This window comes from Notamacropus eugenii, chromosome 2 (assembly GCF_028372415.1).
Source record: "Notamacropus eugenii isolate mMacEug1 chromosome 2, mMacEug1.pri_v2, whole genome shotgun sequence".
NCBI classification, from domain to species: Eukaryota; Metazoa; Chordata; class Mammalia; order Diprotodontia; family Macropodidae; genus Notamacropus; species Notamacropus eugenii.
Window position 1 is genome coordinate 323,837,726 of NC_092873.1, and position 17,079 is coordinate 323,854,804.

At 37.1% G+C, this 17,079-nt stretch overlaps 1 protein-coding gene across 10 annotated transcripts in view; it reads left to right on the top strand.

The window, feature by feature from the left end:
* Positions 1 to 17,079, top strand: part of RPTOR (regulatory associated protein of MTOR complex 1) — a 503,724-nt gene that overhangs the window by 441,348 nt on the left and 45,297 nt on the right. For all 10 annotated transcript variants that reach the window (XM_072645257.1, XM_072645259.1, XM_072645258.1 and 7 more), the window contains 3 exons: positions 4,928 to 5,033; positions 14,452 to 14,566; positions 15,221 to 15,345. In XM_072645257.1, the coding sequence (XP_072501358.1) occupies positions 4,928 to 5,033; positions 14,452 to 14,566; positions 15,221 to 15,345 (346 nt within the window). The remainder of the gene's footprint in view (positions 1 to 4,927; positions 5,034 to 14,451; positions 14,567 to 15,220; positions 15,346 to 17,079) is intronic.

The following is a 17,079-nucleotide window of genomic DNA, read 5'->3' on the forward strand; positions in this document are numbered from 1 at the left end:
GTATGAAAAAATGCTCTAACTCACTATTGATTGGAGAAATGCAAATTAAAACAATTCCAAAGTACTACCTCATCCATATTAGATTGGGCTAGTAGGACAGAAAAAGTAAATGACAAATTTTGGAGAGAATGTGGGGAAAATGAGGCTTTAATGCATTGTAGAGCAATTTGGAACTCTGCCCAAAGGGCAATAAGACCATACGTACCCTTTGACCTAACAATACCACTACTAGTTCTGTTTGTACCTCAAAAGAGATAAAAGATAAAAAGGAAAAGGACCTACCTATACAAAAATATTTATAGCATCTCTTTTCTGTGGGTAAAGAGTTAGAAATTGAGGGGAAGACCATCAATTAGGGAATGGCTGAACAAGTTGTGGTATGTGATTATGATGGAATGCTATTGTATTCTAAGAAATGATGAGTAGGACACTCTCACAAAAACCTGAAAAGACTTGCATAGGCTCATACAAAATGAAATATGCTGTATACAAAGTAACTGCAAAGATGATCAGTTGTGAATGAATTAGCTATTCTCAGCAATGCAATGATCCAAGACAACTCTGAAGGACTTATGATGAAAAACGCTATCCATCCCCAGACAAAGAACTGATGGTGACTGAAATATACTTTTTTTTTACTTTATTTTTCTTGAGGGTTTTTTTTTTGTCTATGTTTTCTTTCACAACTTGACTGTTATGGATATGTTTTGTATGACTGCACCTGTATAACCTATATTGAATTGCTTGCCTACTTGAGGAAACAGGATAGGGAAGGAAAGGGAGAAAGAATTTGGAACTCAAAACTTTAAAAAAAATGTTAAAAATAGTTTTTACAAGTAACTGAGGGAAAATAAAATACTAAATAAAAGCTAAAAAAAAAAAAAGCCAAAACAAAAAGAAAGTAGTTTTGAACCTCCTATCTCAAGCTATATTTTTCTTGTAGAGAAGAGCTTAATCACCCATGGGTTGGATCTGTAGTAAGGAGACAACACTGACCTTATTCCAAATAACCTAGAACTAAGTTTGAATAGCATATAGGGCTTCTTAGAGCATTTTGCAAATAATAGTTTACTAACCTTTGTATCAACAGAAATATCCATTTCCAGCATCCTTATTGTTGTTGTTGACAATAATTGACATTTATGTAAGCACTTAAAGATTTCCAATGCCTTTTATATATATTAGTTCATTTCAGCCTTGTACCAATGCTGGGATATGGTACCTACTATAGATTTTATTATCCCCATTTTACAGATAAAAACCAATGTTCATAGAGGCTTTGAACTCAAGTTCAATAACATTTTTATAGACAGTTTTAGTTTATGAGTATCTAACCCAAGACTTCTTGATGTAATATAGAGAAAAGGAAAACGATAGTTTTCTATTATTGTACCACAGTGAACTTTTGAAAATTACTATTGTCTTATTTTCTCTAAACTTGATAACTCTGGTTTCTTTGGCATATAAAGTAGACAAGTACAATTTTATTTTTTATAATTAATTTATTTTTTTCAGTTTTCTACAATCACTTCCATATCTTAGATCTTTTCCTCCCTCCCTTCTTCTCCTTCCCCCTCCCTCCTTGAGATGGTGTGCAATCTTATATGGGTTCTACGCATACATTCTTATTAAATACATTTTCACCTTAGTCATGTTGCATAGAAGAACTATAATGAATCAGAAAAACCTTGAAAAAACAAAATATAACACAAGAGAAAATGGTCTGCTTCATTCTGTGATCCAGTTCCATAATTCTTTCTCTGAATGTGGAAGGCATTTTGCCTCAAGAGTCCATTGGGAATTTTTTAAGTCCTTGCATTGCTGTGAAGGACTAAGTCTACCAGAAAAATTCCTCACACACTGTGGTTGTTTCTGTGTACAAAGTTCTCCTGGTTCTGCTCCTTTCACTCAGCATCAGTTTATAGAAGTCTTTTCAAATCTCTCTGAAGTCTTCCTGTTCATCATTTCTTATAGCACAATAGTATTCCATTACATTCATATACCATAACTTGTTCAGCCATTCCCCAATTGATGGGTATCCCCTTGATTTCCAGTTTTTGACCACCACAAAGAGAGCTGCTATAAATATTTTTGTACATGTGGGACTCTTTCCCGTTTTGATCTCTTTGGGATACAGTCCTAGAAGTGATATTGCTGGCTTAAAGGTTATGCACATTTCTGTAGCCCTTTGGGCATAGTTCCAAATTGCTCTCCAAAATGGTTGGATCAGCTTACATCTTCACCAACAATGAATTAGTGTTCCAACTCTCCCACAACCTTTCCAACATTTATCATCTTCCTGTTCTGTCATGTTTGCCAATCTGATAGGTATGATGTGGTACCTCAGAGTTGTTTTGATTTGCCTCTCTCTAATCAGTAGTAATTTAGAACATTTTTTCATATGATTATAGATAGCTTTAATTTCTTCCTCTGAAAACTGCCTGTTCATATCCTTTGACCATTTATCAGTTGGGGAGTGACTTGCATTCAGACAAGTACAATTTTAAGCTCTCCTTCCTAATATCTTATATTTTCATTTCTCATATATCCATTCCTCCACTTGGCACATATGTATGTATGTAATTTAGCACCATTGTATGAAGAGATAGATATAAAAGATATACCCATCATTCTTAGCCTTGTACCTCTCCACTTTTGCTAAGGACCCAAATAATTTATTATAAAAATGCTTTGTAGGTGTGATTGTCAAACCCCAGAGGCTACCTCTATCAGTCTATTGATTCCACAACATTACCACTAACTCTCAGAACCTTGTTCAAAAGTTTGAATACTGTTTGGCTGTGCCTTAGTTGGAATGCATAGAAACTCTGATGTGATAGCACAGAACAGTTCTGCAACCCCTGCATGCTAATCAAGGGAATTTAGGCAGAACGCTTAGAGCTGGTATATATATATCAGATTAATTCTTATATGTTTAGAGAAGTAGGGTGGTTTTTAAAAATTAGTTAATATTTTTTACTTAATAAACATTCATTTTTCTCTCTCCACCTCTTCCACCCCCAGTGGCAGGGGGAACCCCTTTGTAAAAAATATACATTGTCAAACAAAATATGTATGCCTCATTTTGCACCTTGTATCTGTCACTTCTCTATCAGGAGATGGCTAGCATGCTTACTTCACTCTGTACCAGAAAACTTTGGTTTAGGGGGAAAACAAGAAAATAGATGATGAGCTGGCTTGATATTTAGAGGTGTCCTTGATAACTTTCCTGGGGATAATCTCCCTTATGTCTAATAGAAGGGGAGTGCCTTTTTGAATCCAGTTTGAAATTTGGGGAAGTGAAATACATGAAAAGAAAAAACTGAGAAGAGATAAAACCAGTAGCAAAGGTGATAACCTGAAGAAGAGAGAAATGAAGGATACCTCCTGATTTGCTCTCAACTTTTCATTCCTCCCCACTTTGTACCCTTCCACTACCTGTACCACTCATCTCCTGTCTCACCCACTCTACACCATCACTTATCATCACTGATAGAGATTATACAGTAAAATGGTAGAAACTGCAGTAAGTGCAAGTTACAAAAATTTAGCATTTAGCAAAACTTAGAAAGACGCAATCTGGTGGCTGGAGTTATGCTCCAGCTTCCTGTCCTTTATAAGCTAATAGATAACAAGTCCTTGAACTACAAATACAAACCCCTAAGTATCCTTAAGAGTTTAGCAAATAAACTGTACTAGCACCAGACCATTATCAAGTTTATCACAAATATAATATGGGCCACAAAATCTAAAAAACATTTTTTATAAATATCACCATGCTGAATACATATAATCTCCAAACAGCATGGAAGGAAAAGTTCTCAAACTATGAAGACCTACTGGACAAGATTAAAGTCATGTAGGAGCTGGATCACATGTCATCATTGATGTCCTATCTGTTACTAGAGTTGGTCCCAAAGAGCCTTTCAGGGAACCTACAAAAAGAAATCTGTATGTCCTAGTTATTATTGTTGTCTTTCAGTCATGTATGACTTTTTGTGACCCATTTGGGGTTTTCTTGCCAAAGATTCTAGAGTGGATTGCCATTTTCTTCTCCAGCTCAATTTATAGATGAGGAAACTGAAACAAAATTGGTTAAGTGACTTGCCCAGGTACCCAGGGTCACCCAGCTATTAAATGTCTGAGGTCAGATTTGAACTCAAAAGATGAGCTTCCTTGACACCAGGCCTGGCATTCTATCCACTGTGCCACCTAGATGCCCTGGTACTCCCTCAATTTCAAAAGTAGGTATTATTTCCATGGGTACAACAGTCTCCCCCAAAAATCAAATATAAAAAAATAATAGCAAAATAATAAAAGCAATGACTTCTCCTTGGACATTTCTATCAGAACCCCCTCAAAAAAAATGAGAAGAATTAATAACGATGTTGATGACAACTCACATTTGTATAGCACTTTAGGCTTTATAAAATGCTTACCATGGAAAACAAATAGTACAAATATTTTGATCCCTGATTGAGACAATTCTTAAACAGGAAGTGAAATGACTTGCTCAGCGTTATACAGAAAATTAAGAGTCAAGTCTAGAATTTCAACTCAATCCTCCCAGTACAGAGTCCAGCACACTTCCCACTGCCTCCACTCATCACATAGGCCCTGCCTCAGGCACCCTGTCAAGCTGTTCACACATATACTTTCCTCCTTCTCCACTTTGGATTGCAATATAATGGCTCTCCAGCTATTGACTACTTAATCACAGGACTCAGAAACGTGAAGCCTTCTAAATGCTTCTTGGTCTGGCCATCTGGGTTTACACATCAAAAGACCAAAATGCCATTTTTCTCCAGACTAACTCTGTCATTTGTTTTAGCATGTAAGGAAAGCATGAAGGAAGAAGACTTTTTTCCAAATCTTCCTTCAGGCCATTGAGCCTGATTTCCTCTTTTGTTGTTGTTGTTGTTCAAAGATCCCAGAAGAACATGACCTGGAGAGCCAAATCCGGAAAGAGCGGGAGTGGCGATTTCTACGAAACACGCGTGTGAGAAAGCAAGCACAGCAGATCATCCAGAAGGGTAAGTGAGGCCTCCACACGTACGTTGCCTGAAATGCTAGGTTTATCTGGCTTCTTTTCTACTTTCAGAATTAGGGAGTGGAAAGGAGACATTTTTTCTGTTAAAGAAAGCTACCCATTAATTTTTTTTTTACTTCTTCAGTCTGGATGCTTCCTTTGACTAATGCAGATCACAACCCCTCTGTGCTTTCATAGATGATCTTCATGATTTGCTTTGACAAGAACTTCATCACCATGCAACTTACCTGCTATTGAGTTCCTGAAGATTTAGCCAGGTTGATCTCTATGAAACAGATAAGCATTCAGTCACAGGACCCTTATTTGAAGCACCATGAGCTTGGTAGAATCTGCCAGATCTCACTCTCTATTGACATAGTCTTTGAGAAACCACGAACACTTCCATGCTATGATAAGGCATCATTGCTTGAAGCAGAGGAGATGGATCACTGAGGACAGTTGGGCACTTTTCCCTTACACTATATGGTAGCCTACACTTTTCATAGTCCAGAATGGGCAGGAACAAAAGTACAAAGAATCCCTGAAAGATATCGCTAACAGTTTAGTGTTATGGAAATTTGTCTATCTGCTTTGCAGATCCCCTAACTCGATGAATATGAGGTCACTTAGACCAGCCAATACCTGGAAAAGAATTGCCCCTATAAAATAACCAATAATTATCCATCCAGTATCTGCTTGAAAATCATCAGGGAGGGGGAACTCCTTGCCTCTGAAACAGTCCATTCTCTTTTTTGGATAGCTGTGATTAATTTAGAAGTTTTTCCTAAATCTACTTTTGGTTAAAAAAAAAAAAATCTGATGACCTAGATGTCCTTTTTTAGTGCCTGAGATCACCACCAATCAGGCAGTTTATCCGGAGACAAAAGTGTTCAGTCTTTCAGGGCTTGGTTTCTGGACATCCTAACAGCACAAGAGGAGCCAGGAGTGAAGTCTTAAAAGGAATCCCTGCTATCAGATGACATATAAGTGATCTCAAGGGAACCCACATCACTTTTGGACGGTTCTGATTTTTAAGAATCTTTTTATCTTGAAATCTAATCCAAATTTGCCTCTTCAATTCTACCCATTCCTGTTGCTTCTGCCTTCTGGGACCAAATAAAACATGATTGATCTCTCCTCCATATGACAGTCATTCCAATACTTGAATACTGCAATCTTGTCTCATCCTGAGACTCCTCTTCTCCAGACTAAAAATGTCCAATCCCTTCAACCAATCTTGGGCATAAGGACCTTTCTTATTCTGGATACTCTCCAACTTGTCAATGTGCTTAATACCACGGGGCCTAGAACTTAACATAATATTATGGATGATGTCTGATGTGAGCAAATCAAAGTGGAACTGTCTATCATTTCTCTATATAAGAATCAAGGCCTCTTAAAGCAGCCTTCAATCACATTAGCTTTATTAGCTGGCACATCACACTGCTAACTCACATTGACCTTTTCATCATGATTCCTATAGAATCTTTGTATTAGAGTAGTTAAGTCTTTCACAGTTGGTCATCATTACAATATTGTTATTACTGTGTATAATGATGTCCTGATTCTGCTTACTTCACTGTTCATAAGTTCATATAAGTCTTCCCAGGTTTTTGTGAAACCATACCCCTTGCCATTTCTTATAACACCGTAATATTTCATCACAATCATATACTACATCTTGTTCAACCATTCCTCAATTGATGGGCATCCCCCCAGTTTCCAATTCTTTGCCACCACAGAAAGAGCTTCTGTAAATATTTTTATACCTATAAGTCCTTTTCCCTTTTCTTTGACCTCTTTAGGATACAGTCCTAGTAGTGATATTGCTGGGTTAAAGGGTATTTTATGCACATTTTCATTGTCCTTTGGGCATAGTTCCAAATTGTTCTCCAGAATGCTTGAACCAGTTCACAACTCCACCAACTGTGCATTAGTGTCCCTATTTTTCCACATCTTCTCGTGCCTTTGTTGTTTTCCTTTTTTGTCATGTTAGCCAGTCTGATAGATTGTTTTAAAGTTGTTTTAATTTGCCTTTCTCTAATCAGTGTTAATTTAGAGCATTTCTAAATCTCCTTTAAAACTCCCAACAATTTATTCCTAAATTTGTCCTGCAGGGTCTAGCAAAACTAGTCTAATCTCTTGTCCACATTATGGTCGTTCATGTATTTCAAGATATTTAACATGACCTCTCTGTCTCCTTATCTCTCCTGTCCTTTTCCTTTCCCTTCCCTCTTGCCAGATTTTCTCCATGCTTACATCACAATGCTACTCCATTCATATACCATAACTTGTTCTGTCATTCTGTAATTGATGGCCTTATAGTTTCCATGTCTTTGCCATTACAAAAAAAAATAGATATACATATTTTTGTACATCTGGGTCCTTTTTCTCTTTGTTTTTTTGAATCATTAGATCTTTTTCATACAAACGCCTCTCTAACTACACCTTCCATATCTTACATTCGGAAAATTGGGCTTTGGAATCAAGGTGTAAGACTTTATGTTTCTTCCAGTTATTCTTCTTGAGTTCAGTCCAGTGTTCCATCCAGTTGAGATCTTTTGAAATACTAGCTAACATTTGTATACTGCTTACTATGTGCCAAGCACTGTGCTAAGCACTTTACAATCCTAAATCTATCATCTAACATGTTATCCCTTGTAGCTTTATTTCACCTTGTTTATTCAATAAGCATGACACATTTATTGCCTTACTCAGTTATTGATCAGTATGTTAAACTGCACAGGACCTAGTGCAGATCCCTGAGTCAATCTACTAGAGCAAGGGTAGGTAAACCTAAGGCCTCAAGGCCACATGTGGCCTTCTAGGTCCTTGGGTGCAGCCATTTGACTGAGTACAAATTCTTTTATTAAGGGGTTTTGCCCTGTGAAGTTTGGATTCAGTCAAAAGGCAGCACTTGAAGACCTAGAGGACCCCATGCAGTCTCAACGCCACAGGTTCCCCACCCCTGCCCTAGAGGCTCCTTTGCAAGTTGACATTGAACAATTAATTATTTTTTGTGCCCAGCTATTCAATCAGTTCTATTGTTTCCCTCATCCCTTTATCTTGATTTCAGGGATAATGTGAAAGATCGATAAATACTTCCCTAAAAATCTAGATAATCTCCTAGTACTACACCATTGTTCTATCAATCTAGTAACCCTATGGAAAAAGGAAAATGAAATTACTCTGGTATGACTTATTTGTAAGTCTATGCTGGGCTCTTGGTGATCCTTGCTTCCTATTCTGGAAGCAGTAAACACAGAATTTGGAAGTTTGAAGGTCATTTAGTCCAACTCATCTCTTTAACAATATAGTTTAAATTTCACCAGGAATCCACATCGAAATCATCAGCCTTTCATTAGCAATATCTATTCTCTTCCTTATTTTGAAAATTGAAACAGTTACTATGTTTAGTACTATATTACAATAATATATATCTTTTAAGTCTAAATTGGTTGTTGAGTTCTATACATATTCACAACAATCCTTTTAGACAAAACTATACCTTTCTCATTGGAATTGCTTTTCTTTGTGTCTTCAGAATTTCATTTTGTAAAGCTTTCTAGGCTTTTTGAGCCGATAGGATTTTATTTATCCTTTCTCTGTGTAACCATAAACTCTACTTTTCCAAAATCTAGCATGCATGTCAGGTTATGACCGTTTTTCCTTTCCTCTTTCATCATTTCTCCCAATGTTCCCATCATTTCTATTTCAACGGCTTGTAATTCCTAGTTAGTTATCCTAAATGGCGATTTTCTTCATTGTTTTCTCATCATCAAGAAGAAATCAGCTCTGAAACTCACACCTCCTGTCCCTGGGGGCTTCTCCCTCCCCTCTGATTGGAGAAGATGGCAGTTAGATATGTGCTGTTTCTAGATCCCCAGTTTGAAGTAGGCACCCAGGGAATTCACCTCATCATTTCCCACCTGGCTTCTTTCTTGGCTTGTATGATCACCAGAGTCTCAACATTCTACAAGATGTGATCTACTCTGAAACTCACAACTCAAATCATTTCCCACCCTAGCTGCAGGGCTTCATCTTCCCCTCATGCTGGGCAACCACATCTCTTACCCTGCCTCTAGCTTTTCAGCTTCTTTCTACATGTTGTCTTCCTCCATTAGATTATGACCTCCTTGAGGGCAGGGATTGTCTTATACCTTTCTTTGTATCCCTCGAGCTTAGTGTGGTATCTGGCACCTAGTAAATGTTTATTGACTCTAACTCATTGATTCTAGTTTTAGAAAAATAAACTTGTCATTGAGGCAAATGAAGAAATTATTAACTACGCTGCTTTTCTCAGAGAGCTCTGACATAGAACAGAAGAATTCAAATTCCCCATCATTACTACATACTGCATCTATGCCAGGATTATGATCTATTTCCCAGACTCTTCATTGGTTTTCTCCTAAGTAATCAGTATATACTTTGATAATAATATCCTCTCTGTTACTACATCCTTGATCTTCACCGAAATGCTATGCATCCTACATTATCTCACTTGACCTTCACAATAATCCTGTGAGTTTATTGGTATAGATGTCATTTCTCCTTATTCCAGACAAGTCAATTGTAACTCATAGAGCCAGTGACTTGTTCAAGGTCACCCAGGTAGAACATTGTTTGTGGAAGAATTTGGATCTAAGTCCTTTCTGACTTCAAATATAGCAATCTCTACACTACACCAAACAACTTTTCATCAAGTAAGTATCAGAAATAAGTATGGAGGGAAGAACAAATGACTTATATCATACTTATATTATTCCTGAAGATCCTGGACCATAGTGTGTTTGCAGATTTGTTAGCCATAGCTATCACAAGGACAGAAATGCCCGTTGCATAGAAATAAAATAAATCTACTGTGTACCACTCAGTAAAATCTAGTGATGAAAGAGCCCAGTTTTGTCAGAATAAGCACCAAAAGAAAAGTAGCTATTTTTTTAGTGTAAGCTAGCAAATTAAGAATGGGCTTTCCCCTTTGGGGAAATGATGCAACTACACCATTTTAAGTGAATGCAGAAACTCTAAGGACCTTGGATTTGCAAGTCACCAGCCACAGCTTTCAGGAACTATACTAGTTGTAGATGATAGGTCCAGTGCAGCCAAAGGATCTAGCATAAAATCAATAATTTAGAAACTCTTAACAGATTTTATTGATTTACTGCTTTGGCCTTTCTCCCTGTCCCGTAAGGTTCTGGTGAATAATATGTGTTATTTTTTTTAAAGCCGTAAGAAGGGCTCAATAAGATAAACTCTTGTCACTCTCAGCTGAGCTAAAGGGTACTGTCAGAGTGGGACCTTTGTCAAATGCCATTCCAATTATTCATCCGTCCAAACAAGGTTATTTAGCTAAGCTGAATTATGTGATCTCATAATATTCACCACACATCTAAATGATTCTAGTATACACCCTTGCTCCACTGAGCATAACAAATGATTGTTTACTTCTCAAGCCCAGTGATATTTCTGAAACACTTTTATGTATAGCCTCATTTACAATTATGAGTTTTTTTCCCTTTTATTATGTCTCTGGCTCATGTTTCATTAACAGGTATATTCAGTGCACTATTGAAAGCTAATCTTGGTCCTTTATAACTTCTCATGTCTTTATGAGGTTGCAGTCAGCAAAAGAGGTAAAGCTCACAAATGTTTGGAAATTTATCATCTTGGAGACAGCTGGTGGTGCAATGGATAGAATGCTGTACCTAGAGTCAGGAAGCTCTGAGTTCAGATTTGAACTCAGACACTTACTAGCCGTGTGACCCTGGGAAAGACACTTCAACTCTGTTTGCTTCAGTTTCTTCAACTATTAAGTGGTTACAATGAGAGCATCTACTTTGCAGAGTTATTATGAGGGTCAAATGAGATAATGTTTGTAAAAAGGACTTAGCACAGGGCCTGGCACATAGTGGGCATTATATAGATGCTTTTTCTCCCCTTCTCCTTTACCCCATTGATGTCTCCTCTATCAGCTGCCTCCAACCTTCTTTTCTAGACTTATTTTACTTTATTCATCTTCATGTAGTCTGCATTCCAGTCAAATTAGATACTAGCCAGTCTTATCCTGCCATCTTTTACTTACAAGCTCATCCCCTCCTGCTTTGAATATACTCTCCATCCTCACCTATTAAAATCTTTCCTTCAAGTCTCAACTCAAGTACCACCTCCCCCAGAAAGCCTTTCCATATCCTCTCAGGTAAAGTAGAACTAGATCATTCTTTGAAACCAGTACTCAACACCTTACTTCCCTGAAATGTCATATTCAGAAATTGTTTTCCTTAGAGAATGGAAATTCTTTAAGACTTCAGCCTTTCAGTTTGGATTTCTCAAATGAATTGGTTAACCTATTGCTCAAGACAATCTATTGCTGAGTCTTCCTCAGACACTTAATAGCCAGAGGCTATCTAGGCTCATGGCATTAAAAGAGAATTTCTACTATACTGTTTCAGGTCAGAATTAAATAGTAAAATCAGGTCTGGGTGTTCAGGAAAGCAAAGCTGGTATTTTGCAAACAGAATAGGCCATCTTTGTGTAGACCAGATTTAGATTCACTTTCTCAAACTTAGTAAAATAGGATGAGATGTGTTTGTCAGGAGGACTGTTGAACTGCTATAAAAATAAGCAAATGAGAGATTGCAAGATGTCAAAATAACACATGTGTACTTAAAACTGAGAATGACTGAAAGCTAATTTTAAATCATGCCCTCTTTCAATTATTTATCATATTCAGAGTTTGGGTTCAGTATTGCCTTTATTTGAAAACCAACAAAGTTTAACACTTTGAACCAGATTAACCAAGTTAGTAAACTCTGTCATCCGCAAATGGAGCAGCCTCACTCGTTGAGAGTCCTCTCCCCGCACGCTTGATTTTCTCCATTTTCTGTTTTCCACTCCACACTCCTTTTCCCTTCCCCTTGGTCCATCCTTGAGCTACAACCTCAATGGCATTGAATCTTTTGTGCTAGCATCCATAATGTTCATATGATTTCTTAATTTGAGAAACTGAAGTATCACCTTTACCTTAACTTCTTTGGATCAAAACTATACCCTGAGTTCTACCACCAAAATGTTAAAGTGAAAATGAAGAACACACAAAAGCTATACTGTTTAGCTAATGTAATTGCATTACAACCTGGTCATCCTTCGTTTGACCAATTTAAATCCTTGTCATAAGGATGAATTGAGACTAGGATGGATGTTCATAAATCGATATGTCCTATTTTTGAAGAAGTGAGATGCCTAAAAAAAAAAAATGGTAACAAAATGATTTAATACATTTAACCCTTTATCTAGCCAAAGTACTTTCAAGAATGAATACTTATAAATACTGTGTACCTTGACCCCAACATGATGATGTCCTCGGGCCTCTTTGAGTATGAAGGATGAACAACAGTCAGATTTTTTCAAGTACTTTTAAGAAAGGGCACTTATAAATACTATGAGGATACCAGCCTATAGAAAAAGGTGTGTGTGTGTGTGTGTGTGTGTGTGTGTGTGTGTGTGTGTGTGTGTGTGTATTTCTTAGTGCACGGCAGAGTATATTTGGCCATTTCATTGTTAATACCACTTTGGCTTTCTATTCCCAGAAGGCATTCAACCCTTTTTTGAAAATTATCATCTTATGCCATAACCATTGTATTTCTAAAAAGTAATTTTGAGTTCTTTCTAATTCCAATGTTTCAGGACTTTTTTTTATTATGAACTTAGACATCAAAAAAAAATTTTAAAACAGAAACAAATAGCAAACAAAATAGCAGAAACAAAAGAGGATTCTGTATAAAATCATGCATATTACTTGCTTTTTACGAAATACATATAAACACGCACACATAATCTACATTTTACTTTCAAAACTGTCCTGCTCATCTGTTCTTCTTTCTGAACTTCTTTGTTTTCATCTGTATGTTTTTCACTGTTATAATGTCCGTCCTCCCCTGCCTCCTCCTTCTCTTCTTCTTCTTCTGCATAACTATTGCTAACTTCCCCTCTCTCCTCAGTCCTTCCACCTAATTAAAAATTCACAGAAGTGAGTAGGGGGAAACCTAGCAGCATACTCACCCACAACAAATCCACATGGTAGCCAGATCCAAAATTTTATGTCTCTTGTGTCCATCACTTCTCTTTTAAGAAGGAGGTAACATATTAATCACAGGTCCTATCAAGACATAGTTGGTCGTTGCATTGATCAGAGTTCTTAGTCTTTAAAAGTTGTTTTTCTTTGAGACCTTGCTATCCTTATAAAATTATTTTCCTGGTTCTCACTTCTTTCTGTATCACTTCATACTATATAGGATTCATGGATGTCATCACTTTCATTATTTCTTATGGCACAATAATATTCCATTACATTCTTATACCATGTTTTGCTCAGCCATTCCCTATTTATCTAAGAAGCAATCTAAGTCCCTCCTCCTTAGGGTCTAGATATTTTTCTTTGTTATACAATTTTAATCCCATCTCCAGACCATTTTAAAATAATAAACATTTATTGATTGCTTACTGTGTGCCAGGCCCTGAGCTAAAGGATATAAAGAATGGACAAAACAAAAAACAAAAAAAACCCTTCCTGCCCCCAAGGAGCTCACATTCTAATGAGACTCTAAGGGAGACAACATGCAAAAAATATATACAATGCAAATGGAAGATAATCTCAGGGGACTGCCATGGGGGAAGGAGGGAGGGGAGGCACAACCAGAAGTAGTTATTTCATCTGCCTGGAAGGAAACCAGGGTGAGATGAGGTGAGAGAACATCCCACTAAAGGGGACTCCCAAGTGTCCAGACAGGTAGGAGACAAACCAGGAGAGAACAGTGTCACAAGAGGAAGAAGCCTCACAGAGCTCAGGGTGACTGGGAAGGCATTGAGAAGGATTGAGCAGAGGCCCTTAGCTTTGGCCATAGAGTCCACTGATGAGAAGAAAGGAGGTGGAAGTGCTCAGTATAGGCGGTGTTCTCAAAGAGTTTAGACAAGAACGGGAGGAAAAATAGAGGGCTAACTGGGATGTTTGGATTAAGTGAGGTTTTTTGAGGTTGGGGAAAATATAGACACATTTATAGGCATCAGGAAAACAGCCAAAAGTCAGTGAGAAATTGAAGATCAATTCGAGAATGGGGATGATAGTGCATGGAGCGCACCCAAGAAGATGGGATATAACAGTACCAAGGGAGCATGTTGTGGCGTTTTCCAGAGGATATTTCCTATATGAAGAAATAGAAGACATGGTTCCTAAAATCTGTAGTCTAAGAAGCTTCACAGCTGGTGAAAAATAAGGGCAATATTATATACAGTCATGCTGGCAGAAACTCAGATGTGTCTAGTTTTCATTCATGTAAGAGCATAAAGGTACTATACTCAGTCTCTTGGTATAAGCATGGAAATTCAGATTAGTTACCAGGAACTTTCTTTTCCATATCTTTTTGTAGGTATTACAAGACTGGATGATCAGATCTTCCTCAATAGGAACCCTGGTGTTCCCTCAGTGGTCAAATTCCACCCCTTCACTCCTTGCATAGCTGTAGCTGATAAAGACAGCATTTGGTAAGGGTCATGGTAACTACTTTTCTGAGTTCATTAAGTATTAACTAAATATTAACTTCCACATGGTTTAACTTTACATTTGAAAGATGCCAAAATTTTGTGTACTTAACCCACATCTCTGAATGTGGGGTTCTCCTATTTTGTTCCAAACAGGGAGTTCTTAGAAACAGACAAGATGTCCTTCACTCCTTTTTCAATCTCTTGAGGGTTGAAAGCATCCTCTCTATTTCTCTTGACTACTGTTGAATTATAGAGGGGTGAAGCCCCAAAGTAGTAACTATAGGTTAATGGACAGTAAATCAGATGTTAAGTTTTTGAGATGTGCTACTTTTATACTGTATATAAGATAAAGTGGTTTCCCGGTTTTACTGTACATATAATAGTCTCATCAAAACTAGATTTGTAACAGAACAACTTGTAATGGGGATTTAATCTTATTACTTCCTCTGCAAAAGCAAGAGATGTTATGGAAAGTCATTAATTTCAAAAAATAAACATTCAGATGCCCCAAGGAGAAAAACAAGTTTAATTTGTAATAAATATAAACCTTTGTAATTGAGAAGATACTGATTTAATAGAGATTTCTTTGCACTGCCAATAAAATAGATGCAGTTCTCACTTTCATTTTGTTATGTTATCCTTATACTCCCTAAGTTTTTGGGACTGGGAAAAAGGGGAGAAGTTGGACTACTTCCACAATGGAAATCCTCGCTACACAAAAGTCACTGCCATGGAGTACCTGAATGGCCAGGACTGTTCGTTGCTACTGACAGCCACAGGTAAGCCACATTGTGCTAGTCAAAGAAATGAGAGCATGGGATAGGAAAGTATTACTTCAGGGCATTGGCAGGCGGACTTGGAGGCATAGGACCCTGAGACTTCTGAGTTGGAGTGGTAGCCATGCTTGCTATTTCAGTAAATCTTTTATCCTGATTGTATTTCCTCTCTTCCTAATGAAAAAATAAAATATCTTGATTGGAGGTTATCGTCACAAAATGCCAAAAGATTATGAGTGAAATTCCTTCAACATCAAATATCATTTAAAGGCAAAAACTTAGCCTGTTTTAATTGTCCTGGGTTCGACATATTGTAAGAATTTCCCTGGTGCAAGTAGATGCACAGTGGATCAAGTGCCAGATCTGGAGTCAGGAAGATTCATCTTTCCTAAGTTTAAATCCAGCCTCAAACATTTACTAACTGTGTGACCCTAGACAAGTCACTTAACTTTGTTTGCCTTAACTCCTCATCTGTAAAATGAGCTAGGGAAGGAAATGACAAGCCACTCTAGTATCTTTGCCAAGAAAACTCCAAATACGGTCACGAAGAGTTGGACACAACTAAAAAGACTGAACAACAAGAGGACTTTTCCCAATAGTCTATTTCTGCCGAACCATCAATACCACTTCCTGTCATCACCTAGAAATAGAAAGTGCAGCTTCATTTGAATTGTTAGTTATTATTGATTACTCCTCTAAACTAGACTGGAGGGGGAACTGCTCACAGAGGAAAAGACCAAGAAAGTTGTGAAGCAGATTCAACACAATGAAATGTCAGTAGGGATTAAGAGAGATGTATGCCATTTCTGTGCTGCAGGATTAAGCTACTGGCTAGACTAGAGAATGTTTGGTTATAGGGATGATTCTAGTATTAGAGACTGCAAGACGAAAATGTGATGGGAATGGAAGCTAAAATACAGGAGTAATGCAAGCAAAAAAAAAATGAGATGTTTCCTGTCATTGGAAATAAAAGTGAAGAAATATAAACAACTACAAGAGAAAAAGCATAAGACAGTAATTACATGAAGTCAGATATTTCGTTTTTCTCGGTAAGAAAAGTGTGGAACAATAATATCAAAAATTATAAAGAAGTACTGGAGAAAACAACTGAGGATCAAATCATGGGGATATTTTTATTAACCTTTGTGAAGGTTGTTGATGTAAAATGTCACATGAAGAACCTTAGTTGAGGATTTGGAAAGGAATCAATGAAAGAGTTTAAGAAGATGAATTAAAAGCAGGTTGGAGTAGATGTATTCTAGGACACAGGTGGAAGACATGTTTTCTATCAAGGTTCACTGACCCAAAGAGGTTTAAAAAAATCAAGGGTCAGAAACAAAAGGCAATGTATTTTTATTTTTCTTAGAGAAACATAAGATGCTTGATTCACTCACATGTTAAACTAAAAACCGAACCACTCAGCACACATTCATTGAGCAGAACTATTCTAATAACTGAGAAAGATATAAAAGATATAGTCCCTGCCCTCAGGGAATTTACAATCTACTGGTAAAATTAAGCTATACACAACTAACCGTGATACCAAGTATAGTCTGATGAGAGTGATAATAGCTCGCCTTTACAGAGCACCTCCAGTTTTGCAAAGCACTTAACTAACATGCATGAGAGAAACAATTAAGTGCCATTAGTACTATGAGAGTTCCACAAAGGGAGAAAAATCATTTCTAACTATAATTATCAGGAAAGCTTCATGAGAAAAATTATGTTTAAACTCAG